The sequence below is a fragment of the Alosa sapidissima genome, chromosome 16 (genome assembly GCF_018492685.1).
Source record: "Alosa sapidissima isolate fAloSap1 chromosome 16, fAloSap1.pri, whole genome shotgun sequence".
Taxonomy (NCBI): domain Eukaryota; kingdom Metazoa; phylum Chordata; class Actinopteri; order Clupeiformes; family Clupeidae; genus Alosa; species Alosa sapidissima.
The window spans coordinates 7,924,706-7,948,120 of NC_055972.1; the positions used below are offsets into that span (position 1 = coordinate 7,924,706).

A 23,415-nucleotide genomic window follows, 5' to 3' on the forward strand; every position below is an offset into this window, starting at 1 on the left:
CCCCTACCTAGGTTGTTAATTGCCACACCCCTGGGCGCAATTCTTAAAAAATAAACTTGCAAAATACCGAATTCAACTTTGCGCGGGTGAATAACGAGTATTACGCCATGCGCTCCCAATGTGAACTGGACATCCTACTAAATTTGAATAGACTTTTGACGAGTGACGATGCACTTTAGAATGTCATGATAGGGCCCAATTTCTCACTCGACACAGCACAGACAATCTCTAGGCCACTCTTTAAAAACAGCCCCTACAAGATGCTTGGCGATTCTGACCTTTTGACGATCGAAACTATCTCAGCAACAGAGACATGAAACATGCCCCAACTGGTCCCTAACAAGTCAAGAACTAGGCCTACAGTGCATTCTCCTCCAAGATGCCTGGAGCCTTGTGCTCAATATCCCCAAATATGTTGCTGGCTGGACTGCATTCTAAGCCATTCTATGTTACACACCCCATAGCTGTTTTGTCATTCAAAATGTTAGAATGGCTTAGAATGCAGTGCCGCCAGTAACACATGTTATGTAGGCTATGTAGAGTATTGGTCTTCACAACTGAACTTAAATACCCCCGCCCCTTTATTACAATGTAAAAATGTCTAGTCATTTGTTATACCAATAGGTGCCGCATGGGGATTTGAAGAAAGAGGACCGATGCAGGCTAATTTTTTAGACCATTAGTAACAAAACAAAGTGTTCTTTCATCATGATCATGCAATCATTGAGGGCGAAGAGTGTCCAGCGCTCCACGCTCAACTTGTTTACCATTATGAGTGCACCATCCGTACTTGCAGCGCACTTTGTTGTCAAAATGATCAGTGTGAATGCACTCATGTGAATGAATACACAGTGCTAGTGACGGCCTAGTGACTATCCAAAGGATTTACATCTTTATTATTGTGTATAAAAAATATTACATTAAAAAGGAAAAATTGTTGTGCTTTTGATTTTTTTATATTTTTAAAAACAGTATAGTTCTCTACTTCAACTCAATTAACATTTTGACTTTGCATCTTTCACTTGTATTGGAGTAATATTTGACAAGGTGTATCTGTACTTTCACTTAAGTAATGGAATTGTGTAGGCTACTTTGTTCACCTCTGCTATTGGATTTACCAAGAATATTTGGCAGTATTTTTAAACTACAAAAATACACACCTTTAAAGTATTTTGGTAGAAAATGCAAAGCCATCCTCCTTCTAACCTCTGTGCGTGAGACCTTCTCAGCAGCAAGCACATGCTCCAGTACAGAATATACGGCCCCCACTGACGTGCAAATGAGCAATAGAAAACCGCAAATGAAAGCTTGATATTTATGTTGCAAAACACAACGCTGATATGGGTGTAGGCTTGAAATCCCATCAGTCATTGATGATGATTTATTGATCGTTTTGGTTAGCTCTGTGGAGCAAATTAAATTGTTTGGCTATATCGAACCCATCGAACCACATCAAAGGGATCAGAGGATCCATCACAATATCACATGATCCAAGTCAGACGACAAATGGTAGCATGTTCAGTGATGTTCATCCCTTCTCACAATAGATAAGAGACCTGCATTCCATGCAAAATAACGTTGCAATGCAGGTGTAACGTTAACGATGAACTGCTGAAGTTGGTATGGGCAGAAAATAGTTGTTTTTATACAATTTTACCCATTCTGCAAGTCAAGTCATTACAAGTCAAAGGGGCAAAGTCAGAGTCGAGTCTCGAGTCAATAGCATGAAAGTCCAAGTCGAGTTACAAGTCATTTCTAATTTTGTCAAGTCGAGTCTGAAGTCATGAAAATCATGACTCGAGTCTGACTCGAGTCCAAGTCATGTGACTCGAGTCCACACCTCTGATACATACATACATCAATACATACATACATACTGTACATGCATAAGGAAAGGGAGTGAATCTATCTCTGTTTGGATACCCTGCATCGGGTGCTAGTTTATGCATTTCCAGAGTGTCACTTGCTATTTTATTGCCAGATAGCAGACAGTCAACAAGAACATCACAGCTGTAGCGTGTCTGACTGGTCTGATGGAATGAGATGGCATGTCCGACTCCCACTATGCTGCTATGGCAAGTTGACACATGTCCTTCATGGTGGTAAAAATGTTGGTTTCCTGGATACTCACCAGCTCCTAGATGTTTAGCAGTGATATCCAGGGTGGAAAGTGGTGCCGCCTGAAATAAACAGCATTTTTTACTTACACCACATCACCTCTCTCACTCCACCTTTGCACACACACAGTGAGAATAGTCATCAGCACACAACACACATTTCCCACACCCTCTCCCAAAAACACACCCACACACAAAAAGGGCACATGTGAGAAGTTATTTTACTAGCACAACTGCATAGCAAACATTATGTCCCTAAAAACCTAGAAAACCCACTGATACACCAACATATAACTTTTCACCATCAGACAACAATCCTAAGAGGTTTGGACCACAATTCTAATCTGAACACAGAACACTAATCTGAATATAGAACACAGAACACAGAACACTGTTGTATTCAAAATATTTCTCCATCCTGGTCCTTTTGCTGCTTGTTCTCTGCTTAGTAAATGGAAAACAAAAAGGCCGTGTGTCATACAATGACTCATACCCAGCCTATCAACACTTAGGCTAGGGGTCGGCAACCCGCGGCTCCGGAGCCGAATGCAGCTCTTTGATCCCTCTGATGCGGCTCAGCTTTTGAAACTAATTAATGAGTATTGAATTAAAATGTATTTTATTTTAGTTTGTTCATTTTCAAAATGTAATATTGTAAGTCTATCTAAGTAATTTAGCATATATATCTTTCCACCTCACTTAACTCCGTAACCGTAGCTGCACAATATTGTTACATTCGTGCTTTGTTGGCATGTCAATATCAAACAAAATCACCGATTTCCCTCCATTTCAGTCAACGAGAACACTTTAATTGTTATTGTTGATGTGTGCGCTTGCTGTAGGCTAGATAAGGAATTATGTCAAAAAGGAAACGTCAGTGACCACAGCTTGCAAGCACGAACACAAGGCTGAAATGGGAAAGTTTCCATCCAAAGACTGATTCTTAAAACGCGAAATGAACTGCCCGTTATATATCGCACACTGCAATGAGTTAGTATTGCTGTGTTAACCCTGTTCGGTTCCACTTGCATGTAAAACTGTCAAATCCATAACGCCAACACAATGCCATGGTATTTAGTTGCCGTTATGGATATCACAGTTTTGCGTGAAGTTGCACTTAAATGGTGACAGCCTCAATTCTTGCATGAAACTTCACCTCACTGAATATGAGCCAGCCAGACTCCAAGGCCATCACCAAATCTAATCTCTGGTAGGCCTAATGTTCAATTTCGCCAATGACATGTCAACGAAAATTGAGTGTTGCTTTGCATACCAAAGGACACTGGAAAAATAGGGGGTGGTGTTTAGCCTACATGGGAAGCCTAAGGCCTATACTTCTGTCATTCCACTTTACATTTCAAGTTACTTGCACATTAAAACTAGTAGAAAATGTAGGCTATTTAAAAATCCTCTGTTGAATGAAAGTAACTGTACGTTAAATATCAAAACTTTTTCTTGTAAACGTCTTTATGTGGCTCTTCTGAAATTAAAAAAATAATACATTTGGTAAAGGTGGCTCTCCAGGCAAAAAAGGTTGCCGACCCCTGACTTAGGCCCTTTCCCAAACTTCACCCTCTCCCTAGTCACTTGCACTCCGTTTGCGTGTTCACATGGAGGGTCCGCCATATTAGGGGCCATCCGAAACCAATGAAGTGGTAGTGTAGACTGGGTAAACCCAGCCCGATCTGCCGGCGATTTGATATCCCTGCAGCTCAGGCTAGACACCTCCTGCTTCCTTCACAATTTTGCGGGGGCCGATCACAAACTGGCTTATCCACCAGGCGCATCCAGATCGTTGGTCTGATTGGTTGAAGGACTGTCCAAGCGTACAGAATCATTTGAACTATGCCCATTGATCACGCCTCTTGTGCAGTAGCAATACAGCGCAGACTCCCCAGACTAAAGGAGCTTGCACACTGCTCCAACAAACACCAACAAACTCCAACATTCTAAAGTTGGCAGCTGTTGGAAATAGACTTTAGAATGTTCATAAAACCAACTGCCAGTCCACACTCTGTCTCCATCCAACAAACGCCAACAAAGACAGACGGCCGGCCCACACTGGACCAACTGTTGGGAGTTGGTGTTTGTTGGAGTTGGTGTTTGTTGGAGTTTGTTGGTGTTTGTTGGAGCAGTGTGCAAGCTCCTTAATGTTCAATCTTAAAAGATTGAGCTTGGTCTGGTAATAGTAGGGTGACCAGACGTCCCGAAAAATTTGGGACAGTCCCGATATCCAAGCAGTTGTCCCGAATCCCGAATTCGGCCCTAATTGTCCCGAAAATTATACTCAATCAGAATACTGAGTATTTATTTTCTGATAAACTTTAAAAACTGTCCGTAGAGAGGTTGAGTCGACTGCACGCAGCCCCCGACGGCAGTTAAGTGTCTGGATGCAGCCCCGGGCTACTTTGTTTCTTTTTTGACGTTCTATAATTAGGCGCGAATATGCACTGATTTTAGCTCATTTTCATTCATTCCTTGACATGGCTGATGTACCGGAACCCCAACACGCCGCTAAAAAGCAAAAGCGTCTATGCAGGTACCGGGAGGAGTGGGTGGGGAGGTACCCGTGGATAGACAAAGCCTTAAGCGACGACATTTTTGTCCCCTTTCTGTTTTATAGAGTAGGCCTAGATGAAGAGAGCGCAAGTTGCAGCAGCCGCAAAGCCGAGGACAATGAATGTGCAGGCAGCGCAGCAGCCAGAGCCAGCAGTGATTAATTGGTCGCGTCATGTGTGCAAAAAAAATACGTCGGAAGTTCGGCCTAATGTCCGATGTCGTTTTAACATAATATACTTAATCTAACAATTATTTTGTATTCTTACTTAATGACCCATAATTTTGGCAAGGCTTGTTATTAGCGTTAGGCTATTATCCTTATTCTGAAAGGTCTGATTTGCACTGTTACGCATTCATTGTTTTTTTTTCTTCCCACAATGACATTTTGAATTCATGATTTCTCTGTTGTATTTTGAGGCAGACCTGATGTTTGAATAAAAATGTGTTTTGGTACAGATTTGAAAATTCATTATCTTTTATAATAGTCTATGTAGGCCTACAACCTTTCAGCCAATCTCATCTGGTCACCCTAGGTAATAATAATAACGAGTGAACACCCTAGGTAATAATAATAATGAGTGAACACCGATGCCCCCTTGTCGAGAGTGTGTGTCAGTTAATGCGGAGTGTTATGCTTTAAATGGACATGGATGTTTTAAAATGTTAATTCCGCGCCAGGGAGAGTGAAGTTCATCTTAAAGCTGAGTGCAGTATTATACGCTCTGCGCTAATCAAAGGAGCTTCATTTAGCTGTGAGGGTGCTTCCTATCCGAGTGCACTCCATAACCAAGGGGGAGTGGGTAGGAATTCGTTTAGGAAAGGCCTTAACTTAGTTTCAGGAGCACGGAAGGGAGGGATGCCATTTGGTTGGCTGTTATATCCGCTTACATCAAGAAACTTTGGGCAGAATTGTGGACTGTGCCTTTAAATACAACAAATAATAGCACATACCACCAGGACTCCGTTTGACATGTATATCCCAGGATCCTCAACACTGCAAACCAGAAAGACAAGTATTTTGTTCAGCAATGCATGACAACCTTTTCCTTATACAGATGACTGATTGTTAACTGTGAGTTTTCTAAACCACTCCCTCCTCTGAGAGTCCATGATGGCTAACTACATTCTACAGAGCTTACAATCTAAAGAGGTACAATTTCATTTGTATGAAGATTTTGTGTATTTATCAAAACATGATTTTCTTACCTCTCCACCATCTCAAATTCAACCCACAGTTTATCACGTGTCTAAGTAAGCATAAAAAAACATGTCAAATTTGAACATACAGTGTATTTGTGTTTAAGTTTCAATTTGAGGGATTTACCTTCTCATTAATGATGAACATTTTCGTCTGCTTTTGGCCCAAGGTGAGGTTACAGATATCAAACATGATGACAGAGCACAGTTCATCTGGCATGAATGGATCTTCGTCGTACACTTGCATTTCTAGAACATTCTAGAAGAGAAAAGAAGAGGAAATATTCTGGGAGATATATCAGAATCAATACAATGTTTTTTCTATTTAGTGAAGTGAAAACTACTGTATGAAGGTTGTGGTGCCGTTTGCTTGTTGATAAGAGGAGTGAATAATCTTTCAGCTTCAGATGTGTACAGTATGGGACAATGCAATGTGTTGGCCAAGGTATCGTGCCCCGACAAGGTGGGTCTCTCTTACGGTGGGTTTCCATTGCAGCCAATTTTGCTTTGCTCTCATTAAAGGAACCGTATGTAAGAAATGTATTTCAATTAATCATAAAATGGCCCTGATATGTCACTAGACATTAAGAAATCATGTTCATTTCAAATACTTATATCACTGACAACAGTAGTCCGGCCAGGATATTGTCATTTAAAAAGTGAAGTTGCAGCCCTCAACTGATGTTGATGTTGTCATGTTGTGTTTTGGCCTGATGTGCCACCCTCCACCTCAGTTTAGCATGTTTGTGTTTGGTGAGTCTGACCAAGACGGTGGAGGCTGCCAGAGCTGTAACATGAAATCATGTATTTGAATAAAAGGTTTCTGGACGAACATTGGTGCGTCTATCAACACAAATTGTGATTTATGTCACGCCAACTTAGTCATGGCAAATAGACATCCAGTGTTTCCCCTACAATGTATTCATTAGCGGCACAGCGCCGCTCCTGGAATTCAAGCGCCACTGCAAAAAAAGTTGGCTAATTAAAAAAAAAAAAAAAACACGCAAGTGAACTTCAGGAACAGCTGCCGTTCGTTCAGGTTTGATGTCAACCAATAATAGTAGGCTAACGTTGAAGGCGCAGTCAGGGATTCCACAGGAGATCATGCTTGTTTGTGTTTATGTTTAAGTTTAAATTAAACACGCCAGCGAAGTAGCTCGCCCCTACCTTCAGTAGCCTATTCCCAGATAAATTCCACGCAGTGTTTCGTTTTTGTTTGTGATACAGGCAATGCTTTCAAGCCCTGTGTTGCTAACATACCTAGGCTGTGAAACTAAGGTCTAGCTAGCCTATTGGTGGGTTTAATTGAATTTGAGTAATAGGATACACAACCATTTACATCTGGAGATAGTTTGTAATTCCTGTAGAGCTCACCAAAATTATAAATATGATACAAGACACTTATCTGCTATAATCCAAGATAGATTTTCTTCGAGTTTTTGAGCATTTATTTTACCAAATGACATGGAAAACATAATTCATTTCATCCACATATTCTTATGCACCATGCACAACAACGCTACTAAGTTAAAACCGTGAGAATCAAGCAAGCCTCACGGGCCGTCACGGCATTAAAGTGACAGGCATTCAATTCAACTTGCACAGCACCAATACAGTGTAATGACATGAAAGAGAAGTCTTATAGTTTATACGGTGCTGTGCAAAAGTTAAGACACCCATGCTGAAATTGACTAATGGGAGGAATAAAAAAAAAACATCTATTAAAAAATAGGACATCAATTATTTTTTAATGTATCATGTATCGTAAATAAATAAATGTTATTATATAAATAAATGTCTTAACTGATGCACAGCACTGTATATTCTAAGTAGTAATAGTTTGTACAGTGGCCTACAGTGTACAGTTGTACAGTGGCTAATTACTAATAATGTAAAGGAAAAAGGTGAAAGAAAAACATGAATAATCCTGTTCAAGTACTGCAATAATCATGCTTTGTAAATGCTTGTGTTGATGGTTATGTCATAATTTGTAACTCAATCTGTCCATTTCTTTCACAAAATCCACCAGAAGTCACCATTTAAGGAGTCATTTTTTCACATTTTTCTTTTTTTTTGAGGGGGGGTGGCTTCCTACGATCAACAGCACCGCTGCTGGAACATTTTCTAGGGGAAACACTGGACATCTTTTGTCTGCATTTCTGACACACCAAAACAACACGTTTGCCTGAAAATACCTGTGGCTCCTTCAGAATTCAATTTCAAACATGGAAACGGTTGACACTCAAAGCAGTGAACATTTGCCTGAGGTAATTCACTGCAGAATTTAAATCACTCAGAACATGCCACAAGACTGTTGAGTTAGGCTTTACGTTGACGTTAAGTAAAACTGTGTTTCCCATGGCATTTCTGCACATTGTACACTTCTTGTCCCTCTTGTTTATACCCTGTTCTTGTCGTCTACTGCAGAAAACACATTAGTTACCAAACACCTCTAAGAACATAGGGTGCACCTTTACTTGTTACACAGAAATAAATGTTCTGTATTCAATAATATGTATAGACTTCTTAAAACCTGTTAGTCTTGAAACAGATGGGTGCCAACCTTTTTTCCTGTGACAGGCCTCTATGTTTTACCAGGTAATGTATTTGGTTATCTTTTCTGTGACTGAATAACAACTGGCTGAGTACACTATGAAGGCTTAATGAAGATAAAGCAACACAGAAAATGAAGTCAAGACTGTTTTGCATAAGGCAGTTTTATCCTAACAGCATGCAAGTGTCCGACTGAGGCATATCATTGTGCTCTCTGTCCACATTGAATCCTTTAATTGAATGCAGTAAGGACAGTGCAACTTTATGTGCTTTCCCTGTATACAGAGCTTTTGCAGTTTCTGTCAGTCACTCTGGCTCATTTGCCTCATCAACCTCCACATCTACATGTAGGGCTGTATCGTGCGTCCCAGCGCAATTGACTTTGTATACTCGCGCTTTTGTCTTTCCTATTTTGCAGTCAGCGCATATTGGAATTTTCCCTCCACAGGTACGTGCCTGTAAACTAGGGAATTCGATTGCGCCCACCGGGGCGGTTCAGCGAAAAGACGGGGCGTGTTCCGGCGCAAACGTTCACTGTTGATATTTTGCAGTTTCAGAAAACAATTCCGCCACAGACCAGGAACTCCCTGGTCTAAAGTCTGTGGCGCAAATGCAGATGCTATTTTGAGGGCCTGCGTGAATGAATGTGTTGCACACCAATCTACAGACACCCCCGTGATAATATTTGTCCATTTCCCGGTTTTGTTCGTGCATTGGGTGACCTAAAAAATTAGTAGCCTACAACATCTACATGCAATATATTTACAACAACAACGCCTAATTATGACCTATTAATTTGGACAACTTTATACAGCCCTATAAAGGCCAAAGTTACCTTTAGTTTTGTTCTAATTTACCGGTATGTATGGCTTTAAACATCGCGTGCGCTTTAACATCAGCCTAAGCATTATTCCAGCTGCGCTAAGGTTTTAAGCACCAGAATTTTGCCTACCTTGTTGTAGCCCATCTGAAATAACTCCAAGCTTTATGTTCCCTCCATCCTTTCGTTATTTTCAAAAAACGTTTTATATCCATGATGGCCTTAAAGTCTTGAGTTAGTGAATTAGCTTAAATCAGCTTTTATGAGCTGTTAACCAGCAAATAGTACAAGAAAGCAGCAAGTATGGCAACAATTTCTGTAGTTGCTGCACCCATTCATTCTCTCTCCTGCTCAAACGAATGTTGTGCGTGCATTAAGTTGATGATAAAGTGTTTACAAACTCTACTTAACAGAAAATATTGTAAATAGCCTACTGTCATGCAGTTAATGGGATATACTGTGCAGAGTTGAAAGTTAGGTCAACTTGGAAACTGTTTCTCACAGGCCGCCTGTGCTGCGCAACGCACACTTTGCTCCACTCATCTATACAACATAGTTCCCATTTCGGTAAACCATACATAATTTCAAAGAAAAATATTACCACTCGAGGGAAATCAGTGTGGTGTCCATTAAGATGTGAAATCTAGCGTACACATTTTCACGAATCACGGATGTGTTGATGACATAAATTAGGAAATATTAGATGACTTAAGGAGACGTGATGTTGAATTGCATGCGATGCCATTTAACCCAAATGCCCCAGCGGCAGCACGGGAGAAGAGATTAACTGACAGAAGATATGCATTGTCTATAGAGAGGTAATGTTAGATTACATTGTACATAGCAAAAATATCACCATGCATTCGTAATCTCGTGATTCAGTGAGAGTGATCCCAAAACATTGGAAAGTATGTCTTTGTGACAATTCTGTATTACATTTTGTCAAGAGGAAAAATCAATAGCTGACAGTTCCTAACTGAACAGTAAAATTATAGCGCTGTGAACGCTCCTGGCTGCACCTGGCAAATACGCCACCATAATAGCAATCAGCTATGGAACAAGCGTGCCTGTTGTTAAAGGGAATGTGAGATGACGCCCTGATTGGTTTATTGCACGTTACGCCCAAACTACACCCATGATTAATGTAGCTACTTCAGACCACCCCATTTTAGATTTGCGCCTGGCGCAACAGTCAAATATCCCGCTGGTAAAATAGCATCAGCGCCCAAGATCCGCCCACAAAGTGACTTGCGTTTTGCGCAAAGACACTTCCATTTCAGACCGTTAAAATATAGCCTGTAGTCTGTTGTGCACATAATGGTAGCATCTTTTTTCCTTTTAAACAAATTGCTAATGTTTTCCACAAATGACTATGTTGGCCTACCAAGGCCTGCAGGTATTAACATGTGTTGTGTTCATTGTTATCAAATATCCTATGCGGCCTCTCTAGCTGTTCTCATTTCAACTTCATTCTAGGACAGTGTTTCTCAAACTTTTTTAGACAAAGGACCACTTAACCAATAAAAAAGAAACGCACGGACCACCTAGCTAAAAAAAACATTAGACCTACTTCAACAGTATATTCGCCTACACAATAGGCCTACTCACTGAACCACCTTGCTCATTGTCTTTGCACTTTGCTTATTGTGTCAGAGGATTCAATTTAAACTGGCATATCTTACATAGACAGTGTTGCAGAACTGTTTGGATTTACATACAAGTTGGTTCAATATTGCAAACAACTTATCTATATTATATTTTACGACGTCTGCTCGCGGACCACTTGGGATAGCTTGCGGACCACCAGTGGTCCCCGGACCACACTTTGAGAAACACTGTTCTAGGATACCGTATTGACAGAAAATAATGCTGGTAACGCCTGACCTAGCGTTGTCTGGCCATCCTAGCTCAACACATTTCATGACCACCAAGCAAGGATGTGTAGGAGCGACTAGGTCACGCTAGGTGTAATTAATTCAGGATCAGGACGTTCTCGTCTTCCCTCAAAAGAACTCACGGTTGGATTGAAAAAGACGCTGAAAATAGCGTCATTCACACCAAGTGAGCTTTTCTTTTTTTGCCGTAGGCTTTCCATGTTTGCACGGGCAGGGGATTCCCAGAACAGAGCCATACATCCAAATGAAACATTATGCAAATAGTAATAATCTTGACAAAGTGGTCCTGACTGAAATGCAGGCTATTCATCAAATGTCTTCAACAAAAGAGGCAAGCAATGACTATGTTAATAATTATAAAATAGTAATGCTATTAAAATGATAACCCTTTGGCATTATGTAGACTATCTGTGGTGTTTTGCAGGCAAATAAATATAGCAAATAGTATACATACATGGAATAAAGCTCTTAACAAATCACATGGAGGTCTGATTGGAATTACAGCTGGCTGGACCAATAAGACAACATAATTAACATTAGAATTAATTAACCCTGGCTGTTAGCCTGGTCGGGACCAGGCTAGCTGCACAGATTAAATCCCCATGGTTACTTATGTGTCATCTCTTTTGTGAACAAAGACCCAAAGTTACACCTCTTTTGGACAAAGACCCATATACCCAGGGGGCAAAGGGGGTTTAGATGACATGGGCTGCTGTAAAAGGTTGTTATATAAAAATGAAATCTATGATGAGGATCACAACCTGGGTGGACAACCCGGTCAACAAGCTGCTGGAAACTTGCAATTAGGGTCAAAACAATGCTACCTCAAATTCTGCTTTAACTCCCCGGAATCACCCAATCATGCTAAAAAGGTTTAATTATATCCATGAATCCTGGGCCATATCTCCCTGATACTTTATGCTAGAAACAAACTGAGCACACCTTTCAAAAGAGTGGAAGATAGGCTTTCATCTGAAGCCTTGATTGTACATGTAATTAGAATGTAAGAGTTAACAATGCCTCTTAATTCATAGGTATACAAAGATATTTATAAATATTTAAAGAACATTCCATTATATTCGGTAGCATTCTTTTCCCTTTGTTGTTAAAATAAAACAAAATACCATGTGAAGTTAACTTTTACAGATGAAATAATATTTTGATCATTTTACTAACCAGACTTCAGACCCATTAACACATTTAGAGGGAATTCAATTTCAAGCCTATCAAGTCAAACAAGATCCAAGAAAGGTTTACTGTTAATCTGTTAACTGATGTGAATTGTAGTACAGCTCTGTTTCTATACAGTAGGCCTACATAGTTTGCATATTTATGCAAGATCTGTTATTTGTATTATAATATCTAGTATTTCTAATATTCTTTCACAAGTGGGATAGCTTTATTTATTCTATCGAAATTAAAAAAAAGGATTTCAGGATTTGGGGTTAGGCGGGTTATTCTGGAGTTCAATCCAGGTGTTTGGAGTGTAAGCTAGACAACTAAATGTTGAAAGACTAAAACACACAGGAGTCATGTGTGGAGTAGTTTAAAAAAAAAAAATACTGATTAAAACAGTTACATTAAGCAGCAATTTGTAAAACAAAACAAAAAACAATTAATGAAACAGGCAAACAGATTCAGGGTGATAAATAATTTCTGTAATAATGTTTATAAAATTTGTTTAGCTGTTTTCAGAGTCACTGCTGCTGTTGCTGCTCTCTAGTGTTTCAGCAGATAGATAGATAGATAGATAGATAGATTGATTGATACTTCATTGATCCCCAGGGGAAATTCAAGGTCTCAGTAGCATACAGACATCACACACACATTCACTAACAGCAGAAAAAAGAAATTAATGGTATATAATATAAAAAAAAAACAACTAAGCAATAAGGACAGTAGAAGATAAAGAATATACTAAATATACTAAAATACAAATTATACTTAATAACAGTTGATCTAAATCAATTCTAAAAACAGTATCCACATAGTGGGTGATTTATCAACAGGCGCTTGCAATGACTGAGGCAGGGACTGAGCCTGTGATTCTCTGTGCATAGTAAGGTAAGGTAAGGTGCTCTGTGTGAGTGAGTGTCATGGTGATGGTGCAAATGAGTAAGTCCAACAGTGCAACAGTGCAAGAATAAAGTCTAGAGACCAGCATAAAATAAGTATGGACATATCAGCGAGTATAGGCAAGGTAATATAAAAAACTATAGAAAAAACTATATCTATCTATCTATCTATATTAGGGCTGTCAATCGATTAAAAAATTTATCTAATTAATTACATACTCTGTGATTAATTAATCTAAATGAATCACATATTTTTTACTGTGAAAGTATTTTAAATTTGGCAGTAAGACAGTGGTAAAAAGTGGCTAGTGGACAGACAGTATCCAAACATGGAGGGGGTGGAGAGGCAGACAGACTATGCGGAGAAGTCTATCTCTCCTCTTCCCTTAGGTGAAGCATTGAACAGTTCAATGGCCCTGGGGACAAATGACTTCCTTGTCTGTCTGTTGTGCAAGGCAGTGAGCGAAGTCTCCAGCTGATCAGGCTCTTCTGCTTTACAATAGTGCTGTGGAGTGGATGACACTCATTGTCCAAGATGTTGATCAGTGTTCAGGGTCCTTTTGTCAGATATTGAAGTGATTCACTCGTTCAGCTCCCACTACAGAGCCAGCTTTCCTTACCAGCCTGTCAAGTCGCCCCGCATCCTTCTTCTTTGTGCTTCCTCCCTAGCATACCACTGCATAGAAGAGGACGCTGGCAACAACAGTCTGGTAGAACATCCTGAGGAGCATGCTGCACACATTGAAGGACCGCAGCCTCCTCAGGAAGTACAGCCTGCTCTGCCCTTTCTTGTAGAGTGTGTCCGTGTTGGCTGACCAGTCCAGTTTATTGTCCAGGTGGAGACCCAGATACTTGTAGGTGCTTACCACCTCCACATTGACCCCATCAATGGAGACTGGTAGCAGAGTGGGCTTAGACCTGCGTCAGAAAACTTCTGTATGTGGCATGACTCTGTGTTGTAGCAGAAGTCAGATGTGTACAGGGTGAACAGGACTGGTCAGGTAATCTGTACCAGGTTACCAGGTGAGCATCCACACCCATCTGCAATAGCTTGTCTCCTAGTCTGAGGGGTTGGATGGTGTTAAAAGCACTTGAGAAATGAAGTGATGTCTCGATGTCTTTCACAGTGTTGGAACTTGTCCGAGGCGTAGACTCAAGTTAAAGATGTGCTTCAGTGGCTTCCCCAGTTCAGCAGCACAGGCCTTGAGTAGCCTTGGACACAGTCTGTCAGGCCTTCTTGGGGTTTCTTTAGTTGAACTCTTACTTGATCTGCTGTGATGATGGGGGGTGTGGGGAGGGGGAGGGGTGCATCTGGGATCTGTGTGTGATTGCTGTTGACTGAAGTCATTGTCACCTCATTGTTCGTGATCGCTATGTGGGGGAGGGGTGCAATATCCAGTGATGGTGGGGGTACGATAGCCTGTGATGTGGAGGTGAGTGTTGCACTGGTATTGAGGGGGTGTGGGGGTGCATGGGGGCTGGGGAATGACCACCTCCTTGATGTCCCTGTCAAGGATGCCAGAGTCGTGGACACCTCAACAGGCACAGGCAAGGAGGCGTCAGGTGGGGGCAGGGCGTGAGGTGATGGTGGCTTAGGTTGTTGGGTGTCACTGGGATGCAGAGCTGGAGAGACTGGGAGGTGGGGGTAGGGCAGGCACGCAAACAAGAGCAATGTCTGAGTCAGCAGGGGGTGGTGGACAGACCACTGCCATTGGAGCTGGAGCAGGGCAGTCAAACCTGTTGTAGAAGTGGTTCAGCTGGTTCACCCTGTCCAGGTCCCCCTCAACAGAGCTGCTGCTCTTCTTCAGGCCCCTGGCAAAGGCATCCTATGTAGCATGGAATTGCCCTCTTTGCACAGGAGCAGCTCTTCTGACAACCCTTAACACAACCACATGATATTGCCATGGCCATTGACACAGGCCAGGCAGGCTGTGAAGATGGAATTGAAAATGCTTGGCCCTCATCCAGAGACCATCCAAAATTTCTGATTTTTTACTGCCCAAGCGATTCATCATTATTATAGTGTTCATATTAATAGCGACTTGAAATACAACCCCAAAACAGAAAAAGTTGGGACGTTGTGAAAAATGCAAATAAAAACTAAATGTGATAATATACAAGTCTCGTAAACCCATATTTAGCAGCAAAAAGGACACAGACAACATAATGTTGAAAATGAAAATTTGGACTATTTCATGGAAAATATATGTTCATTTTGAATTTGATGCCAGCAACATGTTTCAAAAAAAGTTGGGACGGGAGCATGTTTATCACTGTACTGCTTCACCTCTTCATCTAACAAAATTCTGTAAATGTTTAGGAACTGAGGAGACTATTTGCTAGAGTTTTGAGAATGAACTCTAGCAAATAGTCATTACTACACGATTTCAGTTGCTCAACAGTATGGGGTATTCTTAGTCATGCTTTCCATTCCATTATGCACCTAATTTGACAAATCTGAACTGCAGACAGGCCATTTTAGCACCTGGACTCTTTCTCTATGGAGAAATACTATTTAAATATGTGCAGAATTCATTTGGCCATTGTTTTCCTGAAATATTCAAGGTCTTCTCTAGAATAGATATGGCAGTATATGTTGCTCAAAACCTGTATACATCTTTCAGAATTGATTGTGCTTTGCCAAATGTGCAAGATGCCCATGCTGTAGGCACTAATGCTCCTCCACACAGTCATAGATGTTGGGTTTCGAACTGAGCACTAAAACAAGTTGGATAGGTTGGATACATGGATAGGCCCTCTCCTCTTTAGCCCAGATGAGTCCATGATTTCCAAAAACAATGGCAAATGTTGATTGGTCTAACCACAGGACCTTTTTCCACGCTACCTCAGTTCATTTTAAACAAGCTCAGGCCCAGATAAGACGGTGGTATTTTCTGTATTGTGTCTCAATACAATTTTGGTTGTTAGAATTTTACAATGACAGGTGTAGAAACAGGTCTGGTGTTGATGCAGTGCCATCTGAGGTCCAGAAGACCACGACCATCCAATGTGTTTTTCAGCTCCTTCCCTTGTCCTGTAGATGATGGACCCCCCAAATACTTCACAATTTCATCTTAAGAAGCATTAAAATGGCATTGTTTCATCATTTGTGTGATGAATACCCGTACATCAAGAGACCCTGCTGGGATGCTCTTTTTCATACCCAATCATGTTGCCAGTTACCCTAATTAGTTTTGAAACATTCCTCCTTTTGTTTTCTTTATCATTACACACCTTTTCCAGCATTTTGTTATCCCTGTACCAACTTTTTTTGAAACATGTTGCTGGTATCAAATTCAAAATTAAAATATATATTTCATGAAATAGTCAAATTTGTCATTTTCAACATTTGATATGCTGTCTGTGTCCTTTTTTCAAGTAAATATGAGTTTAAGAGATTTGCAGATTATTACATTCTGTTTTTATTCACATTTTACACAACGTCCCAAGTTTTTCTGTTTTGGGTTGTAATTGTTTTATAATGAAAATTGAAAAGCACTTAGGCTACCATGAAATTTCTCAACCTTGATTTCGCCAGCTTCTCGATATTTTATCGCTGCCGATGTCTTTGCAGTCCACAGCAGCAATAAGTGGTTATTTATTGCCTTCTAGTGGTGAATTGAAAATCCAAGTAGCCTAGCCTATTTTACATGGGATTTTCAACAATACAGGAAGTAGCGTTAACATAATCGTGCACCACTGCAGAAGACGTTGTGTTTTTGATGTGTTTGTGGACTAAGTTTGTGCATAGTAAAAGTGCAAGGATACAAAGACAGAACCGACTGATATCTTATTTATGGACTGTTTTACAAGATCACCTTTTCGTTAAGTAGTATACGTAAAACTATTTGATCAATCAAAACTATTTTTTTTGCAGCAGGCTAAGCTAGAACTAGTGCTAGTGGAGAAACATGGATAATTAGCAACAGAAGTTCAAAGTCTTTCAATGTAACGTTACATAATCACAACTATATTTCATACTGCTTGTACAATCAAGATATCGTTTGAAAGCTGTATTCCCGTTGTGTTGGTAGGGCTGTAGATTTCACAACTAAAATGATATATAGCAGAGATATGAAAGCAGTTATGGATGATGGCATTTGATCGCGGCTGCTAGCTGCCATAGGGAACTGCAAAGAGCTTCAAAAGCGTATTTTTTTTGCGGGGGGACATGCATACTTTGAACACATCCTACAAATTTCCAGCAGCTTGTTGACCGGGTTGTCCACCCAGGTTGTGATCCTCAGACATCATAGATTTCATTTTTATATGACAACCTTTTACAGCAGCCCATGTCTGATTTCGTAAAAAACGGGTGTTTTGCCCCCTGGGTATAGTTATCTTGCCCCCACGTACAGTATGGAGGATGGTAAGATAGACAAAACATTCCATAAGAACCACTGTTGGAGAGTTACAGACAAAGGCATCATTTTGGGGTCATCGAGTCATCAAGTCCGCAAAAAAATCTTCAAAAGTGACCTCACTGCTAATAGATTATTTAGAGGGCATGCCAAGTGAAAAGCCTGTCCAGTCATTGAATTACCAATGTAAACAGCAGGAGTTACTGAATGGTACAGTGACTTTGTCTGGAAATGTGGTCTGAAATGAAAATTTGAATAGAAACACTTTAGGTGTGTTTGGCATACCTAGAAGAATGACTATATTGAAAAGAACCCCATGTCTTATGAGAATTATGGTGGAGGGGATGTGCTATTGTGGGGCTGTTTTTATTCCCAAAGGAAATCGGTCAATCTCTGCCAAGAGACTAAAAGTTGGTCATGGTTGGATCATTCATCAGATCAATGAACCAAAACAAATGTCCAGATCAAAACAAATATGGTTTACTGAACACAAAATCAAGCTTCGGACATTGCCATCTCAGTCCCCTGATCTACTCCATAGAAAAGAAGATTTTGTAAAGACGAATGGTCTTAAATCCTTTGCTTTGTATTCTCCAATTTTATGGGGTGTCATAGGAGAATATTACAAGCTGTTTTATTGGCAAAGGGAGAATGGATTAAGAAAGTATTACAAACAGGGGTGCCAATAATTGTGAGCGACTTGTTTTTGTTAAAAATATTTATTTATTTCTGAGATTTTGCTTCCCTTCAAAGTTGGATTTTTCCTAATTCTTTTCATTGTGAGATAACAATAAATCACCAACAGATTATTTTTTATACCTGTTTTTAGTCAACTTAACAGAGGTGCCAATAATTCTGGAGGGTACTGTGACAAATAAATAACTTGACTTTAACTTGAGGAAAGGTATAAAACCCATGTGAAGATCAGACCTTGACGTGGCTGTGGATGCGGAAGTGGAAGGTCTCGTTCCACTCTGGGTTGTTGCTGTTGGGCACTGTCTGGGTGCGATGAGAGCAAGCAGATGATGTGGGCAGCTTCAGAATCACGTAGCAGTCCGACTCCGACCCTGAAGAGAACCAATGGAAAGGGAGCCAAATGGAGTATACATTATATCAGTTTGTCAGTATCTGTTTCTCTCTCCCTCTATCTCCCTGTTTCTCTCTCCCTCTATCTACCTGTTTTTCTCTCCCTCCATCTACCTGTTTCTCTCTCCCTCCATCTACCTGTTTCTCTCTCCCTCCACCTCCCTGTTTCTCTCTCCCTCTATCTCCCTGTTTCTCTCTCCCTCTATCTACCTGTTTCTCTCCCTCTATCTCCCTGTTTCTCTCTCCCTCTATCTACCTGTTTCTCTCTCCCCACCTCCCTGTTTCTCTCTCCCTCCATCTCCTTGTTTCTCTCCCTTCATCTCCCTGTTTCTCTCTTCCTCTGTTTTTTCTCCCTTCACCTTCCTGTTTCTCTCATTACATTACATTACATTTGGCTGACACATTTTTAGCCAAAGCGACTAACAACATGGTAAACAGTTTAAGTTTTAAAGCAATTCTCAACAATTTTTGGACAATTTAAAAAAAAATGGTAGAGTACAGTAAGAATAAGTGCATCAGTGAGTGCTGTTTTTAACAGTTACGTGTCAGTTCAAGATGGCTGGTAAGTGCTATGATCAGCAAGACTAGTTGTAAGTGGTGCTTATAAGAGGAGATCTAAAGAGCTGGGTCTTCAGGAGTTTTTTGAAAATGGAGAGGGATGTCCTTGCCCTTGTAGGAACTGGCAGTGTGTTCCACCAACGAGGAACAACAGATGAGAAAAGTTTGGATTGGCCTGAGCGTACCAGTGGTAGAGCTAGACGTCGTTCGTCTGAGGAGCACAGCGGTCTAGAGGTAGCGTATGTCTGTATAAGGGCATTCAAGTAGGCGGGAGCAGAAACGGAGACTACTTTGTAGGCAAGCGTTAGAGCCTTGAATTTGATGCGGGCCGCCATAGGTAGCCAGTGTAGCTGGATAATCAGTGGGATAACATGTGCCCTTTTGGGTTGGTTGTAGACCAGGCGCGCCGCTGCGTTCTGGATCATTTGAAGGGGTTTCACTGCGCAGACTGGGAGACCTGTCAGGAGGGCGATGCAGTAGTCGAGTCGTGAGATGACTATTGCCTGAACCAGAAGTTGGGTAGCATCTTGAGTCAAGTAAGTCCTGATTTTCCGTATGTTGTAGAGTGCGAAACGGCATGACCGGGCAACTGAGGCAACTTGATCTGAGAAGGTTAGTTGGTTGTCGAGAACAACTCCTAGATTTCTTGCAGTCCTGGTAGGTGAAACAGACAGGGAGCCAATTTTATGTTGATGTCGTGGTGTATGGTAGGTTTAGCTGGGAGAACCAGCAGTTCAGTCTTAGAGGTTCAGCTGGAGGTGGTGTGCCTTCATCCATGTAGCTATGTCTGAGAGGCAATCCGTGCTGAAACCAAGGGGTCATCAGGTGGAAAGGACAGATAGAGCTGTGTGTCGTCTGCATAGCAGTGGTATGAGAAGCAATGCGAACAGATAATCTGTCCTAAGGAGGTGGTGTAGATAGCAAAGAGAAGGGGGCCCAGCACTGAGCCCTGGGGGACCCCTGTGGTGAGATGGTGAGGTGCAGATAGCTGACCAAGCCATGATATGTTAAACGAGCGTCCTGTGAGGTAGGATTCAAACCAGGAGAGAGCAGAACCGGAGATTCCCATGTTAGCGAGTATAGAGAGAAGGATGCGGTGATTAACCGTGTCAAAGGCAGCCGATAAGTCAAGAAGAATGAGTACTGATGACCGAGCGGTCGCCCAGGCTTCTTTTAAGGCTTCTGTTACAGACAGGCAGAGCCGTTTCGGTAGAGTGGCCGCTTTTGAACCCTTTTTGAGAAGCTTTTGAACCCTTTTTGAGAAGCTTTCTTAAGTAATGGTGTTACCCGGGCCATTTTGAACGTTGTTGGAAACGTGCCGGAGGTTAGCGAGGCATTTATCACATGTGTGATAGCTGGTGCGATGGTCGGGCTGATGGACTGAAGTAGGCTCGTAGGTATAGGGTCCAGGGAGCATGTGGTAGGACGGCTACATGTCAGGAGTCTAGATAGTTCACTCTCGGAGAGACGCGCGAATGCTGAAAAAGATGTTCCAGCAGCCCCTAGAGGTTGTAAGAGTGCGGTATCTGAGTCAGATGCGTTGTGTGGGCATGTAGAGAATTGACTGCTGATTGCCGCCACTTTGTTTGTAAAAAATGAGGCAAGGGTATCCGCAGTAAGGTTGGATGGAGGAGGCAGCTGAGGGTTGAGTAGCGATTTGAAGGTTGAGAAAAGTTTGAGTGTCTGTAGCGCTGTTGATTTTGTCATTATAGAAAGCCTACTTAGCAGCAGTGATGCTGGCTGAGAAGAGGAGGGCGGTAGATGACCAGCACGTAGAGTTTTGCTGGGGCGATCACTGTGATGGCATGGAATTTGAATGAGACATATTTGTTTGAAGGCAGTAGCGGGGTGAATTTCCATTTGTTGGAGATCAGCAGGCCCGTCCCACCTCCTCGTCCAGATGGGCGAGGGGTGTGGGATAGTGTAAAGTTAGTGGAGAGTGCAGCCGGGGTGGCAGTGTTCTCTGGTTTGATCCAAGTCTCAGTCAGAGCAAGGAGTTCCAACGAAAAGTGGTTGGCATAGCCAGCTATGAAGTCTGTTTTGTTGACTGCGGATTGGCAGTTCCACAAGCCCATGGAGAAGGAGGTTTCTGTAGGTGAGGACCGTTTAAGTTGCTGGAGGTTAAGCAGATTTCTGCCCCTTTTGGCATGATGCCGTTTTCTGCGATGGCCGGTGATAACAGATATGGTCAAGGCTGTTGTCTAGTCACTGACTGACTAACTGACTAACTAACTAACTAACTAACTAATATTTCCATGATATTTCCATGCATGACATATTTCACATAAGTTTCATGAGTTTTCCCCCCTTTTCTTTTGAAATTTTTGCAGAAAGAAAAACTGCAGCCTGCTCCCTCACATGAAAATCTAAATGCTAGTCACATTATTTCAGATTGCAAAACCACATTTTGTGAGTTTTTTGACTCACAGTAGTCATGCGAGTGGAGAAGTTTAGCTCGCAGGACAGTCACGGAGAGTCTCCAATACGGCACAGCCTCCAGCTAAGCGGCACAGAGGAGAAAACAAACACAATTCACAAGTCGATCACAATTCAGTATTATGTTTTTGCCATAATCTTCACTTGTTCAGCTACTTTGCATGTAGCAGCACAATCCAGAGAGAAGTCTTTTGGTCTTCATTGGAGCTGTGAGATATTTTTATATGGTTAAAACATGTTATTCTTCAGCAACAGGCCTGTGACAACATGTTCATATAGTCCAGGCAATCTGTGAGAAAAAAACACCCAACCCAAAACTAATTGCAACAGAAATTATTTTTGTTGTATTCAGTTCATGAAACCTTCCCATATCACATACCAAAAGTCCATGAAAATCCAAGTGGTGGAACATTGTCAAAATTGGAATGATTTGTGCATAGGTCAATGGCGAAAAGCTGCACCTTTGGCAGTTTTATTGAACTTTCATAGTACAGGGGATATGTGAAAATTAGGTCAAAATCTTTCATAAAGGCATGAAACTTGGTGAACTTGTACAGTTTGGAGCCCTGAACATTTTCAGATATAAAACCATTATCAAAAAACCCTAATGGTCGCCGTGGCAACCATTAAATGTTCCACTATAACTGAATTACGCCTATATTCTTTATTATATCTCCTGAAACAAACATGGTATCTCAGAACAAGTGATGCCTACAGGGATGAGCAGTATTTATTACATGTATTCCATATTTCAAATACAAAATATATTGTATATTCGTAATTTGTATTTGACTGGGTTGAAAAAAACGGCTTCGTATTTTGTATCAAAATACTTTATAGGTATGTATTTTTGTAGTTTAAAAAATTGACAAATATTTTTGGTAAAACCAATACTTTTGGTGATGTGATGACATCATAACTGACTTGGGCTGACTTAGAAATTTGCCCACATTTGTGATAATATTGAGATTCTTTATTGAGTAACTTTAGGCGGGTCAATATAGGGTTCAACATCAAAAAAATTGATACAAAAGGTTTTTTTTATGGATTCTGGTACTGTTAGAAATGCTAAACGACACACTAAAAATCTAGTAAAATCTGACCTTGAGAAATGATGGCCACCAAAATGGCTGCTAAGAGGTTATAATGGCTATGGGCCCTATCATGACAGTCAACAGCACGGCGCAAAGTGTATAATCATCATGATGCAACACATATTTATATTGTACACTCGAGTTTTTCGTCATTTCTTTTATTGAGCAACGCACCAAGGGATGTAGCCATTAACGACCTAAGGAGGGGTCTAGCGCATTATCTAAAAATTATTATCGTACACCACCTAAAACACATTACGCCACTGACCAAGAAATACCTGGTCAGAAATCCATAGCGAGTTGTTTATATGTTATTTTAAGAGTGCATTATCAACAGCGGGTTGGGTGGGTGCACAACTACACCCTGCTTTTCTCGTCCACAGGAACGTGCACCAGCGCACATCCATGCAAAACATTACAAATTACATGTTTACAATGGGGAACAATAATTATAATAAAGATATCAGGAAATACGTCTCACAATGAGTAGTTTCACCATTCACCATCATTTGCAAATTGTTAATGACAGTTAAAAGTGAATAGGCGAGAGGCACATATGGACTGGTATCATATTTCATCTAGAGGGCATATGCTTTTAGAAAATATATAGTTTAGGGTGTTTAATTTGTTTTCCATAGACAGTATAGGCTAAAATGTATCCGCT

At 41.0% G+C, this 23,415-nt stretch overlaps 1 protein-coding gene across 1 annotated transcript in view; it reads right to left on the reverse strand.

Moving 5' to 3' along the window:
- Nucleotides 1-23,415, reverse strand: part of pla2g4f.1 (phospholipase A2, group IVF, tandem duplicate 1) — a 59,221-nt gene that overhangs the window by 19,203 nt on the left and 16,603 nt on the right. The window contains exons 2-7 of the mRNA XM_042064808.1: nucleotides 21,649-21,721; nucleotides 18,508-18,644; nucleotides 6,001-6,132; nucleotides 5,883-5,923; nucleotides 5,628-5,670; nucleotides 2,132-2,180 (exon numbers count right to left, since the gene is read on the reverse strand). Of these exons, the coding sequence (XP_041920742.1) occupies nucleotides 2,132-2,180; nucleotides 5,628-5,670; nucleotides 5,883-5,923; nucleotides 6,001-6,132; nucleotides 18,508-18,644; nucleotides 21,649-21,721 (475 nt within the window). The remainder of the gene's footprint in view (nucleotides 1-2,131; nucleotides 2,181-5,627; nucleotides 5,671-5,882; nucleotides 5,924-6,000; nucleotides 6,133-18,507; nucleotides 18,645-21,648; nucleotides 21,722-23,415) is intronic.